The 20,297-nt window shown below is 48.2% G+C and overlaps 2 protein-coding genes and 1 long non-coding RNA gene across 7 annotated transcripts in view; 1 reads left to right on the top strand and 2 right to left on the bottom strand.

Annotated features, from left to right (window-relative positions):
• Abl1 (c-abl oncogene 1, non-receptor tyrosine kinase) overlaps positions 1–2,088 on the bottom strand; it is a 118,850-nt gene extending 116,762 nt beyond the window's left edge. For 3 of the 4 annotated variants that reach the window (NM_001283046.1, NM_001283047.1, NM_001112703.2), the window contains exon 1: positions 390–1,795. Coding sequence is in view for 2 of the 4 variants with exons in the window: in NM_001112703.2 (NP_001106174.1) it covers positions 390–525 (136 nt within the window). In the remaining 2 variants the exon portion in view is untranslated. Of the gene's footprint in view, positions 1–389 lie in introns of all 4 variants that reach the window. The other variant, XM_006497621.4, reaches the window with a different exon arrangement.
• On the top strand, positions 1,863–13,966 carry Gm13427 (predicted gene 13427). Its single transcript, NR_153862.1, has 4 exons — positions 1,863–1,974; positions 2,401–2,574; positions 8,818–8,967; positions 13,611–13,966. It is a non-coding gene; the product is annotated as a predicted gene 13427 (long non-coding RNA).
• On the bottom strand, positions 8,980–19,617 carry Exosc2 (exosome component 2). Of its 2 annotated transcripts, none has more exons than NM_144886.3 (9): positions 19,471–19,617; positions 17,759–17,860; positions 15,772–15,817; positions 15,548–15,637; positions 14,428–14,493; positions 13,596–13,664; positions 11,705–11,881; positions 10,353–10,481; positions 8,980–9,842 (listed from the first exon to the last, which is right to left on the bottom strand). In NM_144886.3, exons 1-9 carry the CDS (start codon positions 19,590–19,592, stop codon positions 9,762–9,764), a joined length of 882 nt encoding a protein of 293 aa, NP_659135.1. In that variant the 5' UTR covers positions 19,593–19,617; the 3' UTR covers positions 8,980–9,761. The 2 variants fall into 2 exon arrangements, with proteins under 2 accessions (NP_659135.1, XP_006498007.1); XM_006497944.3 differs by having other exon boundaries at positions 8,983–9,842; positions 17,746–17,860; positions 19,471–19,613.
• Between the last annotated feature and the right edge of the window lie 680 nt (positions 19,618–20,297).

The following is a 20,297-nucleotide window of genomic DNA, read 5'->3' as shown; positions in this document are numbered from 1 at the left end:
AGAGAGCAGACAGGAAGAACTTTAGATGCTTCAGAGACACTTAAGTGCAACCCCTCCCCCACGAAATGCTGGTCCCTAAACAGTTAAAGGGCTTGCCCTGTGTCAACAGTGAACCAGAAGTGGACTCAGGCTAGAAACAGCAACTCAAGCAGACTGAATAAACTCACAATTTTCTTATACAAAGAATTGTTCCACCACTTTTGCTACAATAGTAGGGGGGAAAAAAGGGAAGGAAGGAAGGAAGGAAGGAAGGAAGGAAGGAAGGAAGGAAGGAAGGAAGGAAGGAAGAAATGCTAAGGAGACCCAGAAGGAATTGACACATATATTGTTTCAGAAACTTCTTTGATGCTTAAGGAAAAACAATGATCAGAAACCTGGAGAGCACTCACCGTGTTCCACAAAGACATTGCAGTGTGGGCCCCCATGCCTCGATGAGTCCCTCTTCCCTGCCCCTTTGATAAAATGCAGGGCGGGCAAACTAGGCCTTCTTTGGTCCCCAAGAACTTTTCCAGGCTGCTGCCCCATAAAGCAATAATAGGTGCCCCTTTCCAGAAGAGGGTTCAAGACTTTTCAGAATGGTCCGTGGGGGTTAGCAGGCAACAGTATATACCCAGAACTTCACACCACCGTCTTGGGTCAGTAACTTGGGTCAATCACAGACAGACAACTTCCATGACAAAGGGAAGCTGGGTTTGAGGTTCACACATGTAAACAGGAGCCTGGAATTCTTTTCCAGGGTAATTAGTTTGAAGTCATGTAACCGCAATGCCAAAAGTTTCTTCAATCTAAGTCTACGTTGCGAGCTGAGGAACACTTTCTTTGCAAGAGGGGAACTTTAGATAAAACTATTCACAGAAAAGTCAGAAAAGGGCCAACGGCACTGAAAGTCATTTCAACTCCCCAGCGAGAAGCAAAGGCTGAGCTGCTTTTATATTCTCTGCAATCTTTTCTGTGGAAGTCAACCAATCCCCTATCTCTGTCTCTCCATCTTGTAACAAATTTCCTGCCGCTCTCACTTCCCTGCCCTGCTCTCCGGAAAAATGACACGGGTCACACAGATCTCATCGAGAGCTTGCTCTCCACTCTGCCGAGAAGAAATGCATGACCAGCAACTTTTAAGTCCGCTTTTTAAAAGGCCTGTGAAACCAATCCAGACTTTTCCTTTGCATTAAAGTTTTGGGCTGCACTGTGACCAAGGGGGCTGTAGGTGACATTGGAAGAAGTCAGGACATCGGAGGCCGGCGAAAGCAATCTGGGAGGACGCCCCGAAGATCTCTTGACAGCAGGGAGATGGTTTGAATGAGGGACTCCGTGGCAAACTTGGGGTTGAAATCGAGCGAAAGGCGGTCTCGGGGTGAGAAAGAGACTTCCCAGGCAGGGCGCGGGAGGCTTATTCGGGGGCGACGCTCCTCCTCAGGAAACAGGGTGTTCCAGGTAAGGAGAAACAGAGACCACTCTGGGTGTCCCAGAGCCAGAGCAGGACTAGGAGGGACGAAGGATTCCCGCGGTCCGGAACCTGGAGGCAGCCACAGGGGAGGAGGCCCGGCGCCTCAGCTGCCCCGAGCCCAAGGGTCTCTACCCGAGACACCCCTCCCCCGGCACCGGCCCCTGCCACCGCCGCCGAGCAGTCACATGCCCGGCTCAGTCCAGGAACCCGGCTTCTCCAGCCAGTGAGGGTGTGTGCCGCGTTAGGAGTCCTCAGCCGCAGGACCCGGCACCCGGTTCCAGCTCCGACGCCTCTCAGGGAGAGACACCGACCCCCGAGGCCGCCATAATGGATTACGAGCCGCGCCACAACGAGGCCAGGCCCCGCCCCCGATCCCGCCCCCAGCGACGCCGGAATTCCCCGAGCGAGGTCCGATAGACCACAGGCGCCGGTCTCCCACACGCCGCCGCACCTTCGGGTTCCAGCCTCACTGCCTGCGACAACCCGGCTCCGCACGACCTTTTAAAGGTAGCTTTTCTGAGCTCAAGGTGAGAGATGAGGAAGCGCCCGCCCCTTCTTCTTTGTCATTGGTCTTCGATAACCAGTGATAACCCTCACCACCATCCAGTTAGCCAGTGAGCGCGAGAGCCGACAGTTAGCAGCGATCGGTGGTGCCACGAGGAATGCTGGGACTTGTAGTCCCGGCGCCCATAGGCTGCTCGCAGAGGCCCAAGCCTCCAGCTCCCATAGCTACAGAGAACTGGCCCCGCCTGCTGGGAGACGGTGGACTCTGGTCAGCCGAAGTCTTCACTGCTCTAGTAGCTAGACCGCAGGAGATTCAGAGACAGGGGAAAACTACGGATTGGAGTTTTCCAGAACCGGAGTTGGATTACTTCTTTGAGTTTCGTTAGGGGAGAAACTTTGGCTCGATCCTAGAAATCAAGATGACCGGTGCGTTATCTCCTCTTCACTAGGGAAAGCCCCAAATATGGGAACCTGGAAAGAAGTATTGAGAGAGTGATCCTTTGGGATAGGAGGTTGAAGAAACAGCATTTGTTCAGTGTGCCAGGCGAGATCGTGCATTCGTGTATGATTGTTTTATTATGAATCCTTTCACAGGTGAGACACGTGTCCTCCTAAAACTCAAGGTAAGTCGAAATTTGTCCAGGTTATCAGACCTCAAAAGTCTGAGAAACTACCCCACACCTGGAGAGTTCATCCTCTGGTCCCCTAGTTATCATTGTCCCTATTACTGGGACCGACCCATTTCTAAAGGGGCTCACTCATCACAGCACTCACACTATCCCTACTTTTACATTAAATGCTTTACCACATGCAATGCTGTTCCCACAACACAGATGGAGAAGCATTCATCGCTGTGGTTGAAGTGTCCTTTAAAAGTCACTACTTCTTGCTCTAAAGCATGGCTTTTCTACCGAAGCACTCAGTACCAAATAACTGTTCAACAAAGAAAATGGCATTTTGATTAGTAAAGAACAGTCATGTGGCTGAGTGATAGTGACCCACGCCTTTAATGCCAGCACTCGGGAGGCAGAGGCAGACGGATCTCCGTGAGTTCGATGCCAGCCTGGTCTATAGAGCAAGTTGCAGGACAGCCCGGACTACACTGTTATCAAAACAAAACAAAACAACAGAAACAAAAGTCACTTGAAATACTGTGAAGCAAATGAAAATTTGTGCCCAGATTTAGAACTGGAGTTTATAAATTCACTCACAGAATAATATGATTGTCACATTATTTGAATTGCAGTTTGGCTGTCCAGGTTTCTCTTAAATTGTACGGCCAGTCTTCAAATAGGTGTCCTGGCTTCTCTGATTATCTATCTATGCTCACCCTGATGACTGTAATTTTTCTTTTTTTTTTTCTTTTTTTAAAATATTTATTTATTTATTATATGTAAGTATACTGTAGTGTGTCTTCAGACACTCCAGAAGAGAGCATCAGATTTCGTTACAGATGGTTGTGAGCCACCATGTGGTTGCTGGGATTTGAACTCAGGACCTTTGGAAGAGCAGGCAGTGCTCTTAACCACTGAGCGATCTCACCAGCCCCCTATTTATTATGTGTATGTAAGTACACTGTAGCTGTCTTCAGACACACCAGTAGAGGGTGCCAGATGACATTACAGATGGTTGTAAGTCACCATGTGGTTGCTGGGATTTGAACTCAGGACCTTCATAAGAACAGTCAGTGCTCTTAACCGCTGAGCCATCTCTCCAGCCCCAATTTCTTTCTTTTGAATAGTCTATTTTTTAATTCCTGTCCCTGCTTTAACCATTTCCTTTCCCTACCCACATTTTTCATTCTCTGGTTGAACTTTAAATAAACAAGCAAATTGCAACTTTTAAAAAGATATTTTATTTATAAACATGTATGTGTACTTGACTGACTTTATGTGCACCACTATCATGTCTGTTGCTAACAGACTCTAAAGGGCATCAGAACCCCTGGATGAGACATAGTTATGAGCTGGACACCAAACCCAGATCATCCGCAAAAGCAGTAAGTGCTCCTGATTGAACCACCCTTCAGCACCTGGAACTGCAACTCTTCAATAACTATTTCTTGAACTAACATTACTCAGTTTGGGCTTTTGAGAGGATTTCCAGCCCAGGCTGCCCTTAATCTCTGAGAGTGCCCTTGCACTTCTGATCTCTCTGCAACCAGCTCACAAGGGCCGGGGTTACAGGTATGTTCTACCAAGCCTGGTGTAAGCCGTGCTAGGGATGGAACCTAGAGCCTCAAGAATGCCAGGCAAGTGCCCTACCAAAGTGGCTACACCACCATTCCTGGTAATGGGCACCCATTTCCTAAGCACCCGTTCCTGCTGCTGCTGCTGGCCTACAGCACTGAATAGTGCTTCTTACCCTGCGGGAATACAAAGGCAGAAGCAGGCAGTCGGTTGGCAAAAGAAGCAGTGATCCAAAGATCAGTTTGGGAGCTGCAGAGATGCTCAGCTGCTATAATGCACTGGCTGCTCCTCCAGATGACCCAGGTTTTAATTCCCAGCACCCACATGGTAACTTACAACCACATGTAACTCCAAGAGATCTGATGCCCTGCTGGCCTTGGAGGGGACCTGGCACACCATGTGGTACAGAGACATACAAGCAGACAAAATACCCATACACCCTTAGAAGACAATCAGTCTCAGTGCAGCAAACTACACTCCTGGGTCAGCAGGAGTTTCAGCTGTTCCACCCTGGGCTCACACCTGGCTTTGGCACCCTCTTAAAGCTGCATCCCGTCCTTCATTCAATTGCCTGGGACTCGTGTCAGTTTCTCCTCTAAATTGGCTTCCTCACCTAAAAGCAAGGGACATTGTTGCTTACTGTCCGGTATTCTTGAGATGAATTTGCCCTTGGTTTCCCAGCCTCAGGCGTGCCTCTCCCCTCACTGCAGGGCTGTGCAGAAGAACCCTTCTCCCATACCATCAGCGTTCAACCCCACTTTTCTTTCAGATAAGCTCCAAGCCCCACTTGTAATTTTCCTCCAAGAGAAGTACTTTTTTTTTTTTTTTTTTTTTTTTTTTTTTTTTTTTTTTTTTTTGGATTTGCTCTTTTTTGAGACAGGGTTTCTCTGTGTAGCTCTGGCTGTCCTGGAACTCATTCTGTAGACCAGGCTGGCCTCCAAATCAGAGATGTGCCTGCCTGCCGCTCTGGTGATGGGATCAAAGGTGTGCACTACTACCATCCAGCTTATCTGTTCCTCCTAAAGACTTATTTTTGACTGACTTGAGAGGCTTTCGGTGTGGACAGTCTACATCTCCTGGAAATCTGTCCCTGGGGTTTTTCTTTGGTCTCCTTCATTGTCTTGCCCAAAAGTTTAGCATATTCTGCAGCTAGACTCCTCCTCGTGTGTCTTAGTACTGTTTGTTTCTTCAGGCCAGCGCGTGGATGCTTATGCTGCAGGATAGTGAAGAACTGGCACTGAAGCTTGGCCTTCTGGTCCCGAGCTTCCTTCCTTCTTCATGGGTTTCTTTCTCTTTTTTTAAAGATTTATTATTTTACATATATATGTAAATACACTGTAGCTGTCTTCAGACACACCAAAAGAGGGTGTCAGATCTCTTTACAGATGGTTGTGAGCCACCAGGGCAAGCTGGAGAGGGCAAGTGCAAGTCTGTGTGGATGCCAATCTGAGTGTTTCAACTGGTTTCTGTAAGAAAAAGGGCATGAAAGAGACCCACGACTGACACATCCTGCTGCACCTTGGCTGGTGGGTCCAAAAGAGCTGTCAGAATCTGAAAGCTTTAGTCTCGAAAGAAGGTGGTTCCCACCACATTAGAAACCCATGGGCTGGAGAGATGGCTCAGTGGTTAAGAGCACTGCCTGACCTTCCGAAGTTCCTGAGTTCAAATCCCAGCAATCACATTGTGGCTCACAGCCATCTATTATGGGATCTGATGCCCTCTTCTGGTGTGTCTGAAAAGAGCTACACTATACCACATATAAGTCTTTAAAAAAAAATAAAATTATAAAATAAAAAAAAAAGGTATGAAGCTTGTGTTCACCATCCACTTCACTGAGTTTCTGATGACTGCTGGCTGGGAAGGATATATTCAGCCATCTTGACCAAGCTGACTGCCTAGGAGGCACCGTGACAAATAAGATACACTACTTTTTAACACTGGAAAACCTTTAAGGGTTCAAACTGCAGAATGCAGAGCGCAGCAGGTATCTGACAGGTTTTAGTTGGTTGGCTTAGTTTGGGTTTTTTGGGACAAGGTTTCTCTGGGTAACAACCCTGGCTGTCCTGGAACTCATCTTATAGACCAGGCTGTCCTGTGACTCATAAAAGGTCTGTCAGTCTCTGCCTCCCAGCAGTTCACCTCGGCTTTAAAGCAATGTTTGATGCATCTTGTACAGCTCATATAACTTTCATTAAAAGTTGTTCAATTCAATCTAATTTTATCCTTACTTTCATAAAGCAAAGCTCAGTAACAAAATTTCAGGTTTTTCTTACACCAACTGTAGTTAAGCTTGCCAGCAGTGCCCTCTGCTGGGCTATGAAAGCACATATCCAGTGAAGATGCTTTTGGGTTTCAGTGTCTTGCCAACAGCTTGGGAGAAACAGGTAAGGACAAAGAGACAGGCTCCCATTCCCAGCCCCGTAAGAGGTGGACAACTGCTGGGCAGTGGTGGCACATGTCTTTAATCCCAGCACTTGGGAGGCAGAGGCCAGGTGGATTTCTGAGTTTGAGGCCAGCCTAGTCTAAAAAGTGCCAGGACAGCCAGGGCTACACAAAGAAACCTTTCTCAAAAAAAAAAAAAAAAAAAAAGAGGTGGACAACCTGGAAACTTCTGAAATTTGAGAAAGGCAAACCCACCTGAAGTTGCAGACTCAGGGAATTCAGTTATCTGTGGATCCCTCAAACATGGGTTAAATTAAAAGTTGTCATCTATAACACTGTCTCAGAAACACACATATGCAAAGTTGTCTAGCGATGGTGCTATGATGATTAATCTTGATTGTAAATGTGATAGGATTTGAATCACCATGGAAACGGACCTCCAGACTGCTGTACTGTCAGCTTCTAGACTGGGGTGAGGTGGGAAGCAGCATCATCATTTCACTGGCTAGAGCTTGGGCTGGGTACAGAAGAGAAAGGCAAGCACAGGCATTCACCTGTTCCTGCTGTGGATACGATGTGACTTCACATGACAACTGCTATGTTAGATGAGTTAGCTCCTGTCACCAGGACAGACTGGGCAGCCCTAACTAGAGTGGGTAGATTATTGAAAATTGTAAAAACAAGCCAGGCAGTGGTGGCGCACGCTTTTAATCCCTGCACTTGGGAGGCAGAGGCAGGCAGATTTCTGAGTTCGAGGCCAGCCTGGTCTACAGAGTGAGTCCCAGGACAGCCAGGGCTACACGGAGAAACCCTGTGTGAAAAAACAAAACAAAACAAAACAAACAAAATATATATATATATATATAAAACAAAAAACAAAACAAACAAAAGCTAGGCACATCTTAATCCCAGCACCTAGAAGAGGAAGGTGAAAGGTGGTGAGTCTCTTGTGAGCTTGAGGCTAGCTTGGTTAGCATAGTGAGTTCCAGGACAGCCAGGGCTACATAGAAATAGCCTGTCTCCAAAAAAGAAATAAAAAACTAAAGATAGAAAGAAAGGAAGTTGGAAGGGGGACTTGTTGGAGGTCCAGGAAGAGTTGGGCCTGGAAAACTGGGGGGATGGACATGATCAAAATATACAGTACACATTTATGAAATTATTTTTTGTTGTTTGGGGCCTTTATTTATTTTGGGTTGATTGTTGTTTTTTGTTGGTTTTTTTTTTTTTGAAACAGGGTTTTTCTGTGTAGCCCTGGCTGTCTTGTAACCTGCTCTGTAGACCAGGCTGGCCTCAAACTCAGAGATCTGCCTGCCTCTGCCTCCAGAGTACTGAGATTAAAGGTGTACCACCACTCTCCAGCTGTTTTGGTTTTTTGAGACAGTCTCTATATAACCTTGGCTATGTAAACCAGGCTGGACTTAAACTCAAGAGATCCACCATACCCAGCATCCAAACAAATTTTTAGAATGTTAATTAACTGGGCCATTGCTCAGTGATGCCCTTGCCTAGTAGTATAAACAAGGCGCTAGGTTTCATCCCTAGCCTCAGTAAAAATGTTTTGAGCCAGTTTAATGGCTCATGGGTTAGAGTGATTACTGTCACGCCTGATGCCCCTGGGACCCACATGGCAGGCAAGAACGGATTCATCCAAGTTGTCCTGACTTCCATACACATGCACTCACACCAATGCACATAAATAAACATGAAAGAAAAACAATGTTAACTGAAGAAGTGTAACTCAGGGCACCATTATGGGTAATGTTTAGTGAGCCACTCTCTGTAGCCCAGCTTGGCCTCATCCCCTGCTTCTGTCCCCATATGGAATCACAGGCCGTGCTACCTACCATGCTGGCGAGGCCATTTTAAACTGTCAGAAGGAAAGCAAGCATGGAAACCTGCACTCTATGCCAAGGACTTGTATCCTGTCCCCTTTGAATCACTATTGAAAAGTTAATACATCACCATTTCAATTACACAGAACTTGGCTTTTCCCAACTCGTTTTTCTGTTTTCTCTCTCTCTTTTTTTTTTTCCTTCCTTTTTTTTCTTTTGTTTTTTTTCTCGAGACAAGGGTTTCTCTGTATAGTCCTGGCTGTCCTGGAACTCACTTTGTAGACCAGGTTGGCCTCGAACTCAGAAATCCGCCTGCCTCTGCCTCCCCAGTGCTGGCATGTGCCACCACGCCTGGCTCGTTTTTTTCTGTTTTCTTATCAGAGCATCAGAAACCACTATTTGCCCAGAATATTTATTCTCCGTCATCACCAGTGGCTCAGCTTTTTACAAACCACTCTCACAGGCGGGAAAAACACAAAAGGCCAGCCAGTTCCTGCTGGTGGACATGCTGAAGGAGGACCTGAGATGCTAAAGAAACAGCTCACACACAAGGGGAAGGAAGCCCAGGTAGAGGGTATGGATCCCTCGAACCTGTCAGCAGACGGAACACGCGGTGAGACTCCAACAAAGGCTGCTACCTCCCTTTATTCTCTTTTTTTTTTTTTTTTTTTTAAAGATTTATTTATTATATGTAAGTACACTGAAGCTGTCTTCAGACACTCCAGAAGAGGGCGCCAGATCTCGTAACGGATGGTTGTGAGCCACCATGTGGTTGCTGGGATTTGAACTCCTGACCTTCGGAAGAGCAGTCGGGTGCTCTTACCCACTGAGCCATCTCACCAGCCCTCCCTTTATTCTCATATCCACTTGACTCTGGCCTGACTCCACCACCTTCTCTCCAACCACACACTTGTGCATTAAAGGAGACAGAGCGGAAGTGGAAAGAGACCATTCTCGATGGCACTGCCATGTCTTTGTCTTTGGTTTTCTTTTTTCTGGGGTTAGGGTAAGGCTGGAAATGGAACTTGGGAACTTGCACATTTTAGGAAGTGGTCCACTCCTGAGATACATCCCCAGGTCACCATGTTTTCTACCAGGACAGTTTCATGGGGCATTACATTGTGTGGGGTGATTGGAAGTCATAAATTCTCCAAGTTATTCCAAGGTAAGTCAGCATCAGGCCGGGACACTGTGCTCTGAAAGACCTAAAACTACTGGGACCCAAGAGCCCAACCCACCATTACCTCCCCCTAGTTTTCTCTCAGAACAGAAAGACAGGCCTGGCTCTGCAGCCCCACTGCAGGTGAGGAATGTGTTTGTCAGATGCTCCTTGGGGACCACATGGCAGAGTTTTCACTCCCAAAACTGGCCCAGGGGGTGCCCAGTCCCATCCTTCAGCTCTCGGCCTCATCCCTCCTGGTCCAAAAGCCTCTGGCGTGTTTCCAGCATGATCTCCTCCATTACTTCCGGTTTTAAGATATCCTTGATCTGAAGAAAATAGGAAACGGTATTCGTTCATTCAGAAATACCCATCAAGTCAGCTAGAACGAGGGAATGAAGCCTGGCTAGTATACGCCTTCTGCATTATGCAATCCGACCAAGCAAGCACACAAGCCCAGCTCCAGAAAGCCAGACAGCAAGGTGCTCTCAGAGAGCTGACATCAGAGCTCTTCTGTCAGTCACCAGATGATGTTAACGTTAAAAAAAAAAAAAAAAAAAAAAAAAAAAAAGTCAAGTAAAAGATGTCTGAATTTTGGGACAGGCATGATAACTGTAGAAAGCTATTATGATAAAAAATCCTGTCTGGCATCTCCATCCTAAATCAGATTCCTAGCATGGGGCTAGACATTGAGAAGACTGGAAATATCCCAGGAATATGAATATGGCAGGGACTCATTAAGGTTGCCTCCAGGCCAGTTCCTGCCTGGGTTATGGGAAACAAAGTGGAACACTGAAGAAACACAGGAGCAGCTCACACGCAGGGAGGAGTCTGGGTACCTGATGCGCAAGGGAGGCCTCATAGCAGTACAGGATGCTGGTGTCGAACAGCATCATTCTCTGAGTTACCAGCAAGACTACACAGTTCCGAAGCCGGGAGATCACCTCTCGATCACTAAGAGCTACGGGCTACACAAGGACACAAAGAGGAAGGGAAAAAAAATACAAACAGGATCAGATAAGCAAACAGCCACAGAAGCCACAGAAGAGAGAAATCACATTTCCACCATGGAACCTCATGTCCCCCAAACAACAAACCGTGGAATTGTTCACTTTTTAAATGTGTACACGTACAACTTCATGTATGCATATGCTCCTAAGTTCAAATGCACGTGGAGGTCAGGGGCCAACCTTGAGCATCATCCTAAGAACGCCATCCACCTCCTTTGTCTTATCGGCAAGTCCCAGGGGTGGTCCTACCTCCACCTCCCCAGTGCTGGGATTTCATGTACACCTCCAAACCTGACATTGTCACCCACTTCCTCATGCTCACAATGGAAGTGCTTTACCAACTGAGCCATCTCCGCGCTCCCTGTTACCTCTGCAGTGGCTGTTTGGCTGTTACCCTGCAACTTTGCGATGTTCACCAGCAAAGCTCAAGTTCAAAGCCACCGAGTCTGTCTCTTCAGAGAAGAGGAGACCCTTTTTTTTTTTTTTTTAAATTTATTTATTTTTCCGGGTGGTGGTGGTGCACGCCTTTAATCCCAGCACTTGGGAGGCAGAGGCAGGTGGATTTCTGAGTTCGAGGTCAGCCTGGACTACAGAGTGAGTTCCAGGACAGCCAGAGCTACACAGAGAAACCCTGTCTGGAAAAAAACCAAAAAAACCAAAAAAATAAAAAACAAAAAACAAACCCCACAAAACAAAATAAAAAAGATTTATTTTAGTCACATGATACACTGTTGCTGTCTTCAGACACACCAGAAGAGGGCATCAGATCCTATGACAGATGGCTGTGAGCCACCATGTGGTTGCTGGAAATTGAACTCAGGACCTCTGGAAGAGCAGTCTCTTAACCACTGAGCCATTTTTCCAGCCCAGAAGAGGAGACTCTTAAGTGCTCATGAATAACTAGCTCAGACCTGTTCAAAGCACAGCCATTTCTGCAGGCACTGCATCAGACAGCGAGCAAACCACAAGCCACAAGCAACCATCTGCAGCTCACGCAGAGAGGTGGCTTCCCAAGACACCACCGCTGAGATGCTGCAACATCTCTGTGAGTTCACTTAAGAGTGCTCTACACTAATTTCTCAGAAAGCATCCTCGGTGGCACAAGACTATTGATACACTAAAAGGCAACAGGGCGCAGCAGGTAAAAGCGCTCACTGAATGCCAAGATGATGTTCACTCACCTCCAAGTTAGCAATGAAGCCCCCAGCATCCTCATCCTTGTGCTCAGGTGTTGGGTAGATCCAGATGAAACCGTTGTTACCCAGAATCACTGAGGCACCACATGGCAAGTCATGGAAATGAGTCTTCTGTCTTTTCACCAGGGAAGGCGAGACCTGGACTAAAACTCCCTGACCTAGCTAAAGAGACAGACCATGAGACAGGCGGAGTAGCACGTGCCTGTAACTCCAGCACTTACAAGGCCAGCCTGGGCTACATGAAACCCTGACTCAAAACAACACGCAAAAAGGAAATGGATCAGAAGCCAGGTAGGAGGAGCACAGCCTCTGAGAGGCTGGGGCAAGAAGCTCGCTAATACTCGGCCAGCTGAGCTATCTAGTAAGACCCCACCCACCCACCCTGCAGGAAAAAAAAAAAAAAAAAGAGCAAGAAACAATCAGCTAGATGAATACAACCAGGCTTCAGAATATACAACCCGGCGTGCCCCACCACTGTCCTTCCTGGGACACTGCAGTTGCCCAGTGCACAGACAGCGTGCACTTTGCAGAAAACAGTTCTGGCCCATAGCTACTTACACATCCCAGAGGAGGAGGCAGGCAGGTTGGCAAGATGGTGGTAAAGGCTATCAAGTCTGACAGCTGAGTTCAATTCCCAGCACCCAGACAGTAAGAGATAACAACTCCTACAAGATGTCCTCTGACCTCCACAAGTGCGCATATGGGGCACGCACGCACCTACCTACCTACCTACCTACCTACCAATCGTTTTTTCAAGGCAGGGTTTCTCTATGTAGTCCTGACCATCCTAGAACTCACTCTGTAGACCAGGCTGGCCTCAAACTCAGAAATCCGCCTGCCTCTGCCTCCTGAGTGCTGGGATTAAAGGTGTGCGCCACCACTGCCAGGCAGCTCATTTTAATTAAAAGAAGGTAGCTGTCAATACTCCATCACTTCCGTCTGCCTTCTAATCCAGAGGAGGCATGCTGGCCATTACAGAAACTAGAGCCAACGAGGAGTCTCCCACTGGCCACATAGCAGATCCATTCCATGACTCTAGTTTCCATCTTAACCTCAAATTCCCATGCCACCCACAAGATGTGGTCCAGGGGATTGGCAAAACCATGCCAGGTCTTGACAGGTCAGTTCTAAGTGCACATACAATAAGAAAGTGTCTACAACACCAGGCTGGATGGAGGTCAGCACCCATACCTCCTCCTACTTCAAGTACATGGTCAGGAACATGGTGACAGCTGCCACTTCATTAAAGGACACTGCTTTTTTATTCTTCTCAGAAAACGATGAGATGGGAAACAAAGATGCCCTGATGTGTCCGAGAAAGTATGCTATCTAAAATAAACCCCATTAATGGAGCCTCACAGAAACAGGCAAAAATCAGAGACTCAGATGGGAAATCTGTCTCTGGCAGCACTATGATGGCCCTGTAGACATGGTTCTGTGGACATGCGGCCAGCCTCACAATGCTGGGCTGAGCATTCCCAGAAAGAACAGCCTCACAGCCTCACAGCCCCAAGCAGAGGGGCTCTACCAGAACAGGTTCCTTAGGAGGAAATGGATTTAGGATGCCAACCACTCTGCCCGGCCACCGGCGGGAGACGTCCCCTATCCTGGTAGGTCACTAGTCCAAAATAACTGGGTTCTGTGTTGTTGCTTTTTGTTCTTAGATTGGAGGTTGGGGGCAGGGGGTCATGCAGGAAGAGGCAGTCTCTCTATATAACCATGCTGGCTTCCAGTTTTAATCACCTCCTTCTGCCTCCAGGGAGCTGAGATTATAGGCTCATGACCCCACACCCAGCTAACTACCAGGTCTTTAGGTCAGCATGCAGGGAGCTACTCGGATTCAGAACTGAACTTAAAGCCTCATAGCCTGTCTTACCTTCCCATATTTCAGGCTCCTCGTGTGCAGAGAAACAGCTCCATCCGAGAACACAGCCTGGACCTCCGCCTACTCATGTGATGAAGGAACAACAGTAGCCTTGGCAACCCTCCCTTGTGCCACCTACCTGCAGCCAGCTTCTCCCCCACCACCATCACCAGCAGGTCACTCTGGCCATCTTTGATGGCCCTCTATGGGAGATATCACTATGACCTCAGCTTCCCCCTGGTTGGTTGGCAAGAGTATCTTGCTACAACCAACCTTTTCATGGATACATGGTCATATCATCTGCGGGCTGGTGAGGTGGACACCTGCCATCAAGTCTGTCAAGCTGAGTTCTATCCCTCAGACCAAGGTAAAAGAAGAGAACCAACTCTTGCACGTTGTCCTATGACCTCCACACACAGCAATTGCACAAACAAATATGATCAAATATTTTTTAAAACAAACAAAGAAAATTTGGGTCCACATTTTCTTAATTTGGACACAGGCAGGTCCATGGGCAAGAATGATGGCCTATGCCTGACATCTCAGCACTCAGGAAGCTGAAATAAGAATGCGTGTATTTGAGGCCAGCCTGGGGTACACAGTGAGTTCCAAGACAGCCTGGGCTACCCTTTATAATAAGAAAGGAAAGACCATTGGATCTTCACCATGAATCACAAGTTACAAAACCCAGAGCATCGTTCTGAGCTAAGGAAAATGAGTGTAGGGCAGCAGAGCCCTGAACATGGTACCCTGGACTCAGTCCCACAAGGTTCTGTTCCCCTGGCCAGACAGAGTCCGACACGCTCGCAGCCCTGTGGGGGAGAGAGAATGAGGTGCAGGATACACTGATGAGGTCGCCTTCCTGCAAGAAGCCTCTCATGGCCAGCTCATCCTCCGCAGACCTTCTCCTCTGAAACACACAAGCACAAACGAACACATGACACAGCCCCTCAGAAGGGCTCTCCCCACCACTGCTCTCTGCTTGAAGCCAGCCATGGTACTGTAATACGAAGAATTATGACAAGAGGTCGCCAGGACGAGGTGGGAGCAAGGGAGAGGACAGTAGCTCTCCTCAGTGGGACCCTGAGTTGACAATCAGACCCTGAGCAACTGCACACTCACTGTGACTGCCCCACTCACCCAGCACACTTCACACCAGGCTGTCTCTGGTCACATATCTCCCTTCACCTGAGTCCCCAACCTCACTCCACGGTCCCACTATGAACATCTGTTCTCTGGTGCCTGTATTTCCTCGTTCTCCTGCTACCTTACAGCTCTGTTATCACATATCCTCCGCCCATCTATAATATGGTCCTTGTGGGACTCAGCTGTGCATCCTTTTATCTGGTACTCTCCATAGGACCCAGCTCAGGGAGCCTCTCCAAAATATATGACAGACTCAACAATGATATGGACAAAAGCCTGTCACTGTCTGCAATAACCAAGTACCATTCAAGTCACTGAAAACTAAGGACAAGCAGGGCAGAGTGGCACATGACTTTAATCCCAGCATTTGGGAGGTCAAGGCAAGCAGACATCTGTGAGTTCCAGGCCAGCCTGATTTTCATAGTGAGTTCCAGGTCAGGGCTACACTGAGAAACCTTGTCTCAACCCCACCCACCCCACACTCCAAAAAGCAAGCAAGCTAAGGCAAACCCCTCAAGAGACACCTTCCCTGTGCAAGGCTGGGCATCAAGAAAGGAAATCAGCACTAAGATCCTAAGACCCAAGAGCCTCCTCTCAGCTCCCTCCTGGGAGCCCACGCCATGGGTGTTTCTGGTCTTACCACACACAAGCTGCTGCCCATGTTGAGAGCACAGGGCTAGAAGAAAAGCCTCTGTGTTCACCAAAGTAGCAGATCTGGTGACAAAACCACAGCAACCTCATGTGAAGCAGACTTCTCAGGTGGAGCAAAGCCCCACAGCCCGACCGACCGGACAGTTCCAGAGCAGGCGAGCACTCACCAGCTCTCCCCCAGGTAGGTTCATGGATGAGAGGAGCAAGACGGAGTCCAGCCTGGAATTGGTCTCTACCTTCCACCTCTTCTGTTGAACCTGTGAGAGAAATAAATGTGGGATAGCATTTCACACCACCCCAGAAACAAAGGGCCCCTTCTTCATACTTTCACAGATGAAGGCCCCAATCCCTGAGCCGCCAGCCTCCTTCTCTTTATGAACACTGACTTTACCTCTGTGATTCTCCCCACTACAATGTCTCCGACCTCTCCATTGTATCTGCAAGAGAAAACAGAAGCTTACCAATAGCCAGCGGGCTGGCCACACAGTGTCTGAGGCTGAACAAACAGAAGGGAGGCAATAACCATCTTTTTTAGCACATGGGTATAATTACTGTTTAGACCTGGGAACTTCAGACTCTCATTAGCTATCCTTAAAGCATCTGCTCACTGCAAGCTGTTACATGTCCACACTGCCTGCCTGGCTCAGACACTTTGCTGGTCCCTCACCCTGATTCCAAGGGTGAAATGCCCTTTGTTAAGGCCCAGGCATTGGACTGTGTCTCTTTTCTGGTCAGAGCTCCCTCAATTACAGTGAGCTCACTGAGTTCTAATGGTGAGAGGCTGGGCAAGGTGGGGAATTATCCACAATCCCAGCGCCTGGGTGGTAGAGTCACAAAGCCACCTGATATCAATAGCCACACAAATGGCTCTTGAGCACTTGTAAAGATAACAAACACAAGGTGAACACTGCCAGCAGCTGCTTCCCCTTCTCCACAGCAAACTGTTCTCTCCCTTTCAGCCCCAGCTCAGTAAGTGTTCACCCCACCCCACACTTAGGCCAAAACCTTGATTCCTGTCACGCTCTAGGATGAGCCCAACACAAATCCTGCTGAGGGCACCTTAAAATGCAGGAGGGAAACAAAGACATCCAGACTGGAAACTAGGGAACTCTATTCATTCTGTTAACTACCCTTAAATACATCAGTTACTGCAACACCCTTACAAGGACGGAAAATAAAGTATACAGAGGAGCTAGCCACTGCTGAGGGCTGCGCCCGTTATCACTTGGTCATTTTGCAGCATACAGTTCCCTAGTCCAGCTAAACATGCCCTGCCCCCCTTCACTGTCTCCATGACAACTACAGCAAATGATTAAGATATATGTCAGATCACAGCTTTCATCTTGATCCTTTCCAAGGGCTTCCCAATCGACACACTATGACTCCCAAATCGTCATCATTGCCAGGCAGGGTGACCAGAGCGCAGCCCCGGCTCACCCGACTACTCAGTCCCAAGCTCATTCATTGGCTTCCCTTCTGGGCTGCTTCTAGGTACTCAGCCCTGTGTTTAAGTACTTTACATGTAACACGTCACTGAATTCTAACAGCAATCCTGAAGTGGTTGTCTTCTTTATGATGCAGAAAAGGAAAGTAACTCCAGGCTTGGGAGGATCAAGTGACGTGAGAGAACCTGTGACGTGAGGGAACTGTGAGGCTCACCCTCCACGCAATGCCCTAGCTTACTTTCTGCTGTGATAAATACTACAACCAAAAGCAGCCTGAGAGGGAAGGCTTTCTTTGGCCTATAGATCACACTCCATCATCAAGGAGCGCCGCCCAGCAACCTGGAGGCCAGGACTGAAGCAGAGTCTATGGAGGAAGCCTGCTTGCTGGCTTGCTTCCCAGGCTGGCTCTCACACTGTCTGTCTGTCAGTCTGTCTGTCTGTCTCTCTCTCTCTCTCTCTCTCTCTCTCTCTCTCTCTCTCTCTCACACACACACACACACACACACACACACACACACACACACACACACAGCTGTCCTGGAACTCACAGAGCCTGCCTCTGCTCCCAGGGCTAGGATTAAAAGCATGGCCACAATGCCCTTTCTTACCCAGCCCAGGCCCAGCTGCCCAGGCAGGGATGGCACCGCCCACAGTGGGCTGAGTCCTCCTACATCAAGTACCAATTAAGAAAATGCTTCCACAGATATGCCCACAGGCAATCCAATGGAGGCAACTCTTCAGTTTAGGTTCCTGCTCACGAGGTAACTCCAGCTTTGTGTCAAGTTGGCTGCTGGTGCTGACTGTGATAAACAGGAACATTCAACATAGCAGGCTTGTGACAGGCACGACTAATCTCTCTGACATGGGAAGACGGAAAAGGCCTGTGTAGAACTCAGATGCTCTGAGAAAGAGATACACACCTTCTGTCCTCACCTGGTTTTCAAGGCTTTGACACAGATCAGTTTGTTCACTCTCTCCACAGAGCCGGCCACAGACGCAATGAGCTTCTCTTCCCCCATGTATGTCCCATGGCCCCTGCGCAAGGACAAGGCCACAAAGAAAGGATACCAGGATACATTGGAGGTGATCTAGAACATAGTTCTTGAACCTAACGGGCTCCCCCAGCCCTGAGCCTCACACTCTCCGCAGACAGTCACATGGACGTCTCCATCTTAAAGTAATGTGCTCAAATGTCACTGCCTAACATCCTACCTCCACATCCCAGGCAGCACAGGGATCCCCAACTGCTCCTGGTCCACCCCATTCCCAACTACACACCTGTTCTCCCCCTTCCGCTGCATTTACGATTTTCTTGTGGCATTTACTGTTTCTGTTCCTTGCTATATCTTAACCTCCACCAGGACACGGGTGTTCACTTTGGTACCCCAACCACACCGGCTATGTTGAACACATGCTGCAACTATGAAGGAATGAATCCTAAGATATCTGCCATCTAATACCTTAAACTTAAAGCTTAGAGGCAACACTATAAACACTATAATCTCATTTGTACCAAAAAAAAAGAAGAAAGAAAAAGAAAGAAAGAGGAAGAAAGAACAAACTAGGTGCAACGGACAAACGGCCACACCTTTGAGTTAAGAATTTGGGAGGCGGGCTGGTGAGATGGCTCAGCAGGTAAGAGCACCCGACTGCTCTTCCAAAGGTCCTGAGTTCAAATCCCAGCAACCACATGGTGGCTCACAACCATCCGTAATGAGATCTGACTCCCTCTTCTGGTATGTCTGAAGACAGCTACAGTGTACTTACATATAATAAATAAATAAATCTTAAAAAAAAAAAAAAAGAATTTGGGAGGCAGAAGCAGGTGGATCTCTTGAGTTCAAAATCAGAGCGGTCTACATAGTAAGTTCCAGGACAGTCAGTGCTACATAGTGAGATTGGAGGGTTGGGGGTGAGGGGGGGGGACGACGGGGGGGGGGGGACGGACAGACATCGGGAAGACTGGCTACCTAATGCAGATTTATCTTTGGTGGTAATACAATGGTGGATTTTGCTCTCCTGCCCCACTTTTCAGTTAATACTCACTAACCTACCAATTCCTGTTGTCACCACTGTCTTCCAGGTGAGGATACCGGCCTTAGCAAGGTGCTAAACTAAGGATAACAATGTCAGATGTCCGACTCCATAGACAGCCCTAACTGCCACATGTTGTGACTTTCCGTGCTAAATTTGTATTGTTGGGTACAATATGTTGCCTCAACCCCCGCTCCACCAAAATTACTGCTTCCAAGTCAGGCTTGTCGCTGAGGTAACACTGAAAGAGATGACCAACCCCACTGTCCATTCAGAGGGTTGTAAGAAGGGCCCTGCAACCAGCCCTCCCCAGTTCTCCCTCCCTAGGAAGGCTCAAGAATCTTGAGTTTCAGGATAAGGGTCCAAAAGTTCCGAACGCCATAGATCAAAAGAGGGAATCAGGAACTGACAAAGGTGCAGCCAAGATGCCGGGAGTCAGAAGCGTGAGGCTCGCAAAGGAGGGAACTAGTATGGATGCTCCGATGTGTCCCGGGTAACTCGGGGACTTAGATACAACGGGACAGGAGGCCTGGGTTCCGGGACAGCGGGCCACGTGCAGAGAGCTCTGCAGCCGCCTCCTGAGGCCTTGGGACCCCCAAATCCTCACGTACCGCATGAAGCCTGTGTCCGTGGTGATCGTGTCCCCCGGCACCACCAAGTGTTTCTTAGAGTCGCGGCCCAAGCTCTCACTGAGAGGTTTGCGAGCTTTAGGGAGCCTCATCTCCAACGCCATCTTGGCGCCAATGACTTGCGCAGGCGCAGCTCTACACCGCTCCTCAACTCCCGCCTTCCTTCAGAGAAGCGACCAATGGGAATGGATAGTGTGGCAGCCATGTTGAGTATTGGCAATATTAAGTTAACTCGTGGAAGTGAGGGCACCAAGCTGCCATGTTTACTATTGGCAAGAAAGCACCTGCGGAATGATGAATTCTCATGTCGTAAGGGAATATGACATTAGTTTGGTTTGGTGTTTGGATGTCAGTTTTGTGTTTGTTTTAGAGGAACGACCCCGTGTAGGGCTAGCCTCAAACTCTGTATAGTTGAGGATAACCTTGCTGAGGTCCAGATGTTCATGCCTCCACCTCCCAAATGCTGCGATTACGTGAGTTTGTGTAGGTTGTGGGTTTGGTGGTGGTGGTAGTGGTAGTGGTAGTGGTAGTGGTAGTGGTAGTGGTAGTGGTAGTGGTAGTGGTAGTGGTAGTGGTAGTGGTAGTGGTAGTGGTAGTGGTAGTGGTGTTTGATGCCCAAGAGGACAAAAGAGGATGTTGGAGTCCCTGTAACTGGAATTATAGAAGTTTGTGAGCCATTATGTGGGTGCTGGGAAACGAAACCAAGTCCTCTGGAAATGTGGCCAGTACTCTCAACCTCTGAACCACCTCTCCATTCCAGGTGTAGGATTTTTTAAAGACAGTGCCTCATGTCATCCAGGTTGGTCTCA

The sequence above is a fragment of the Mus musculus genome, chromosome 2 (assembly GCF_000001635.26).
Source record: "Mus musculus strain C57BL/6J chromosome 2, GRCm38.p6 C57BL/6J".
NCBI lineage: Eukaryota > Metazoa > Chordata > Mammalia > Rodentia > Muridae > Mus > Mus musculus.
The sequence above is the reverse complement of the archived record's forward strand: the minus strand, read 5'-3'. Positions and strand labels throughout refer to the sequence as shown.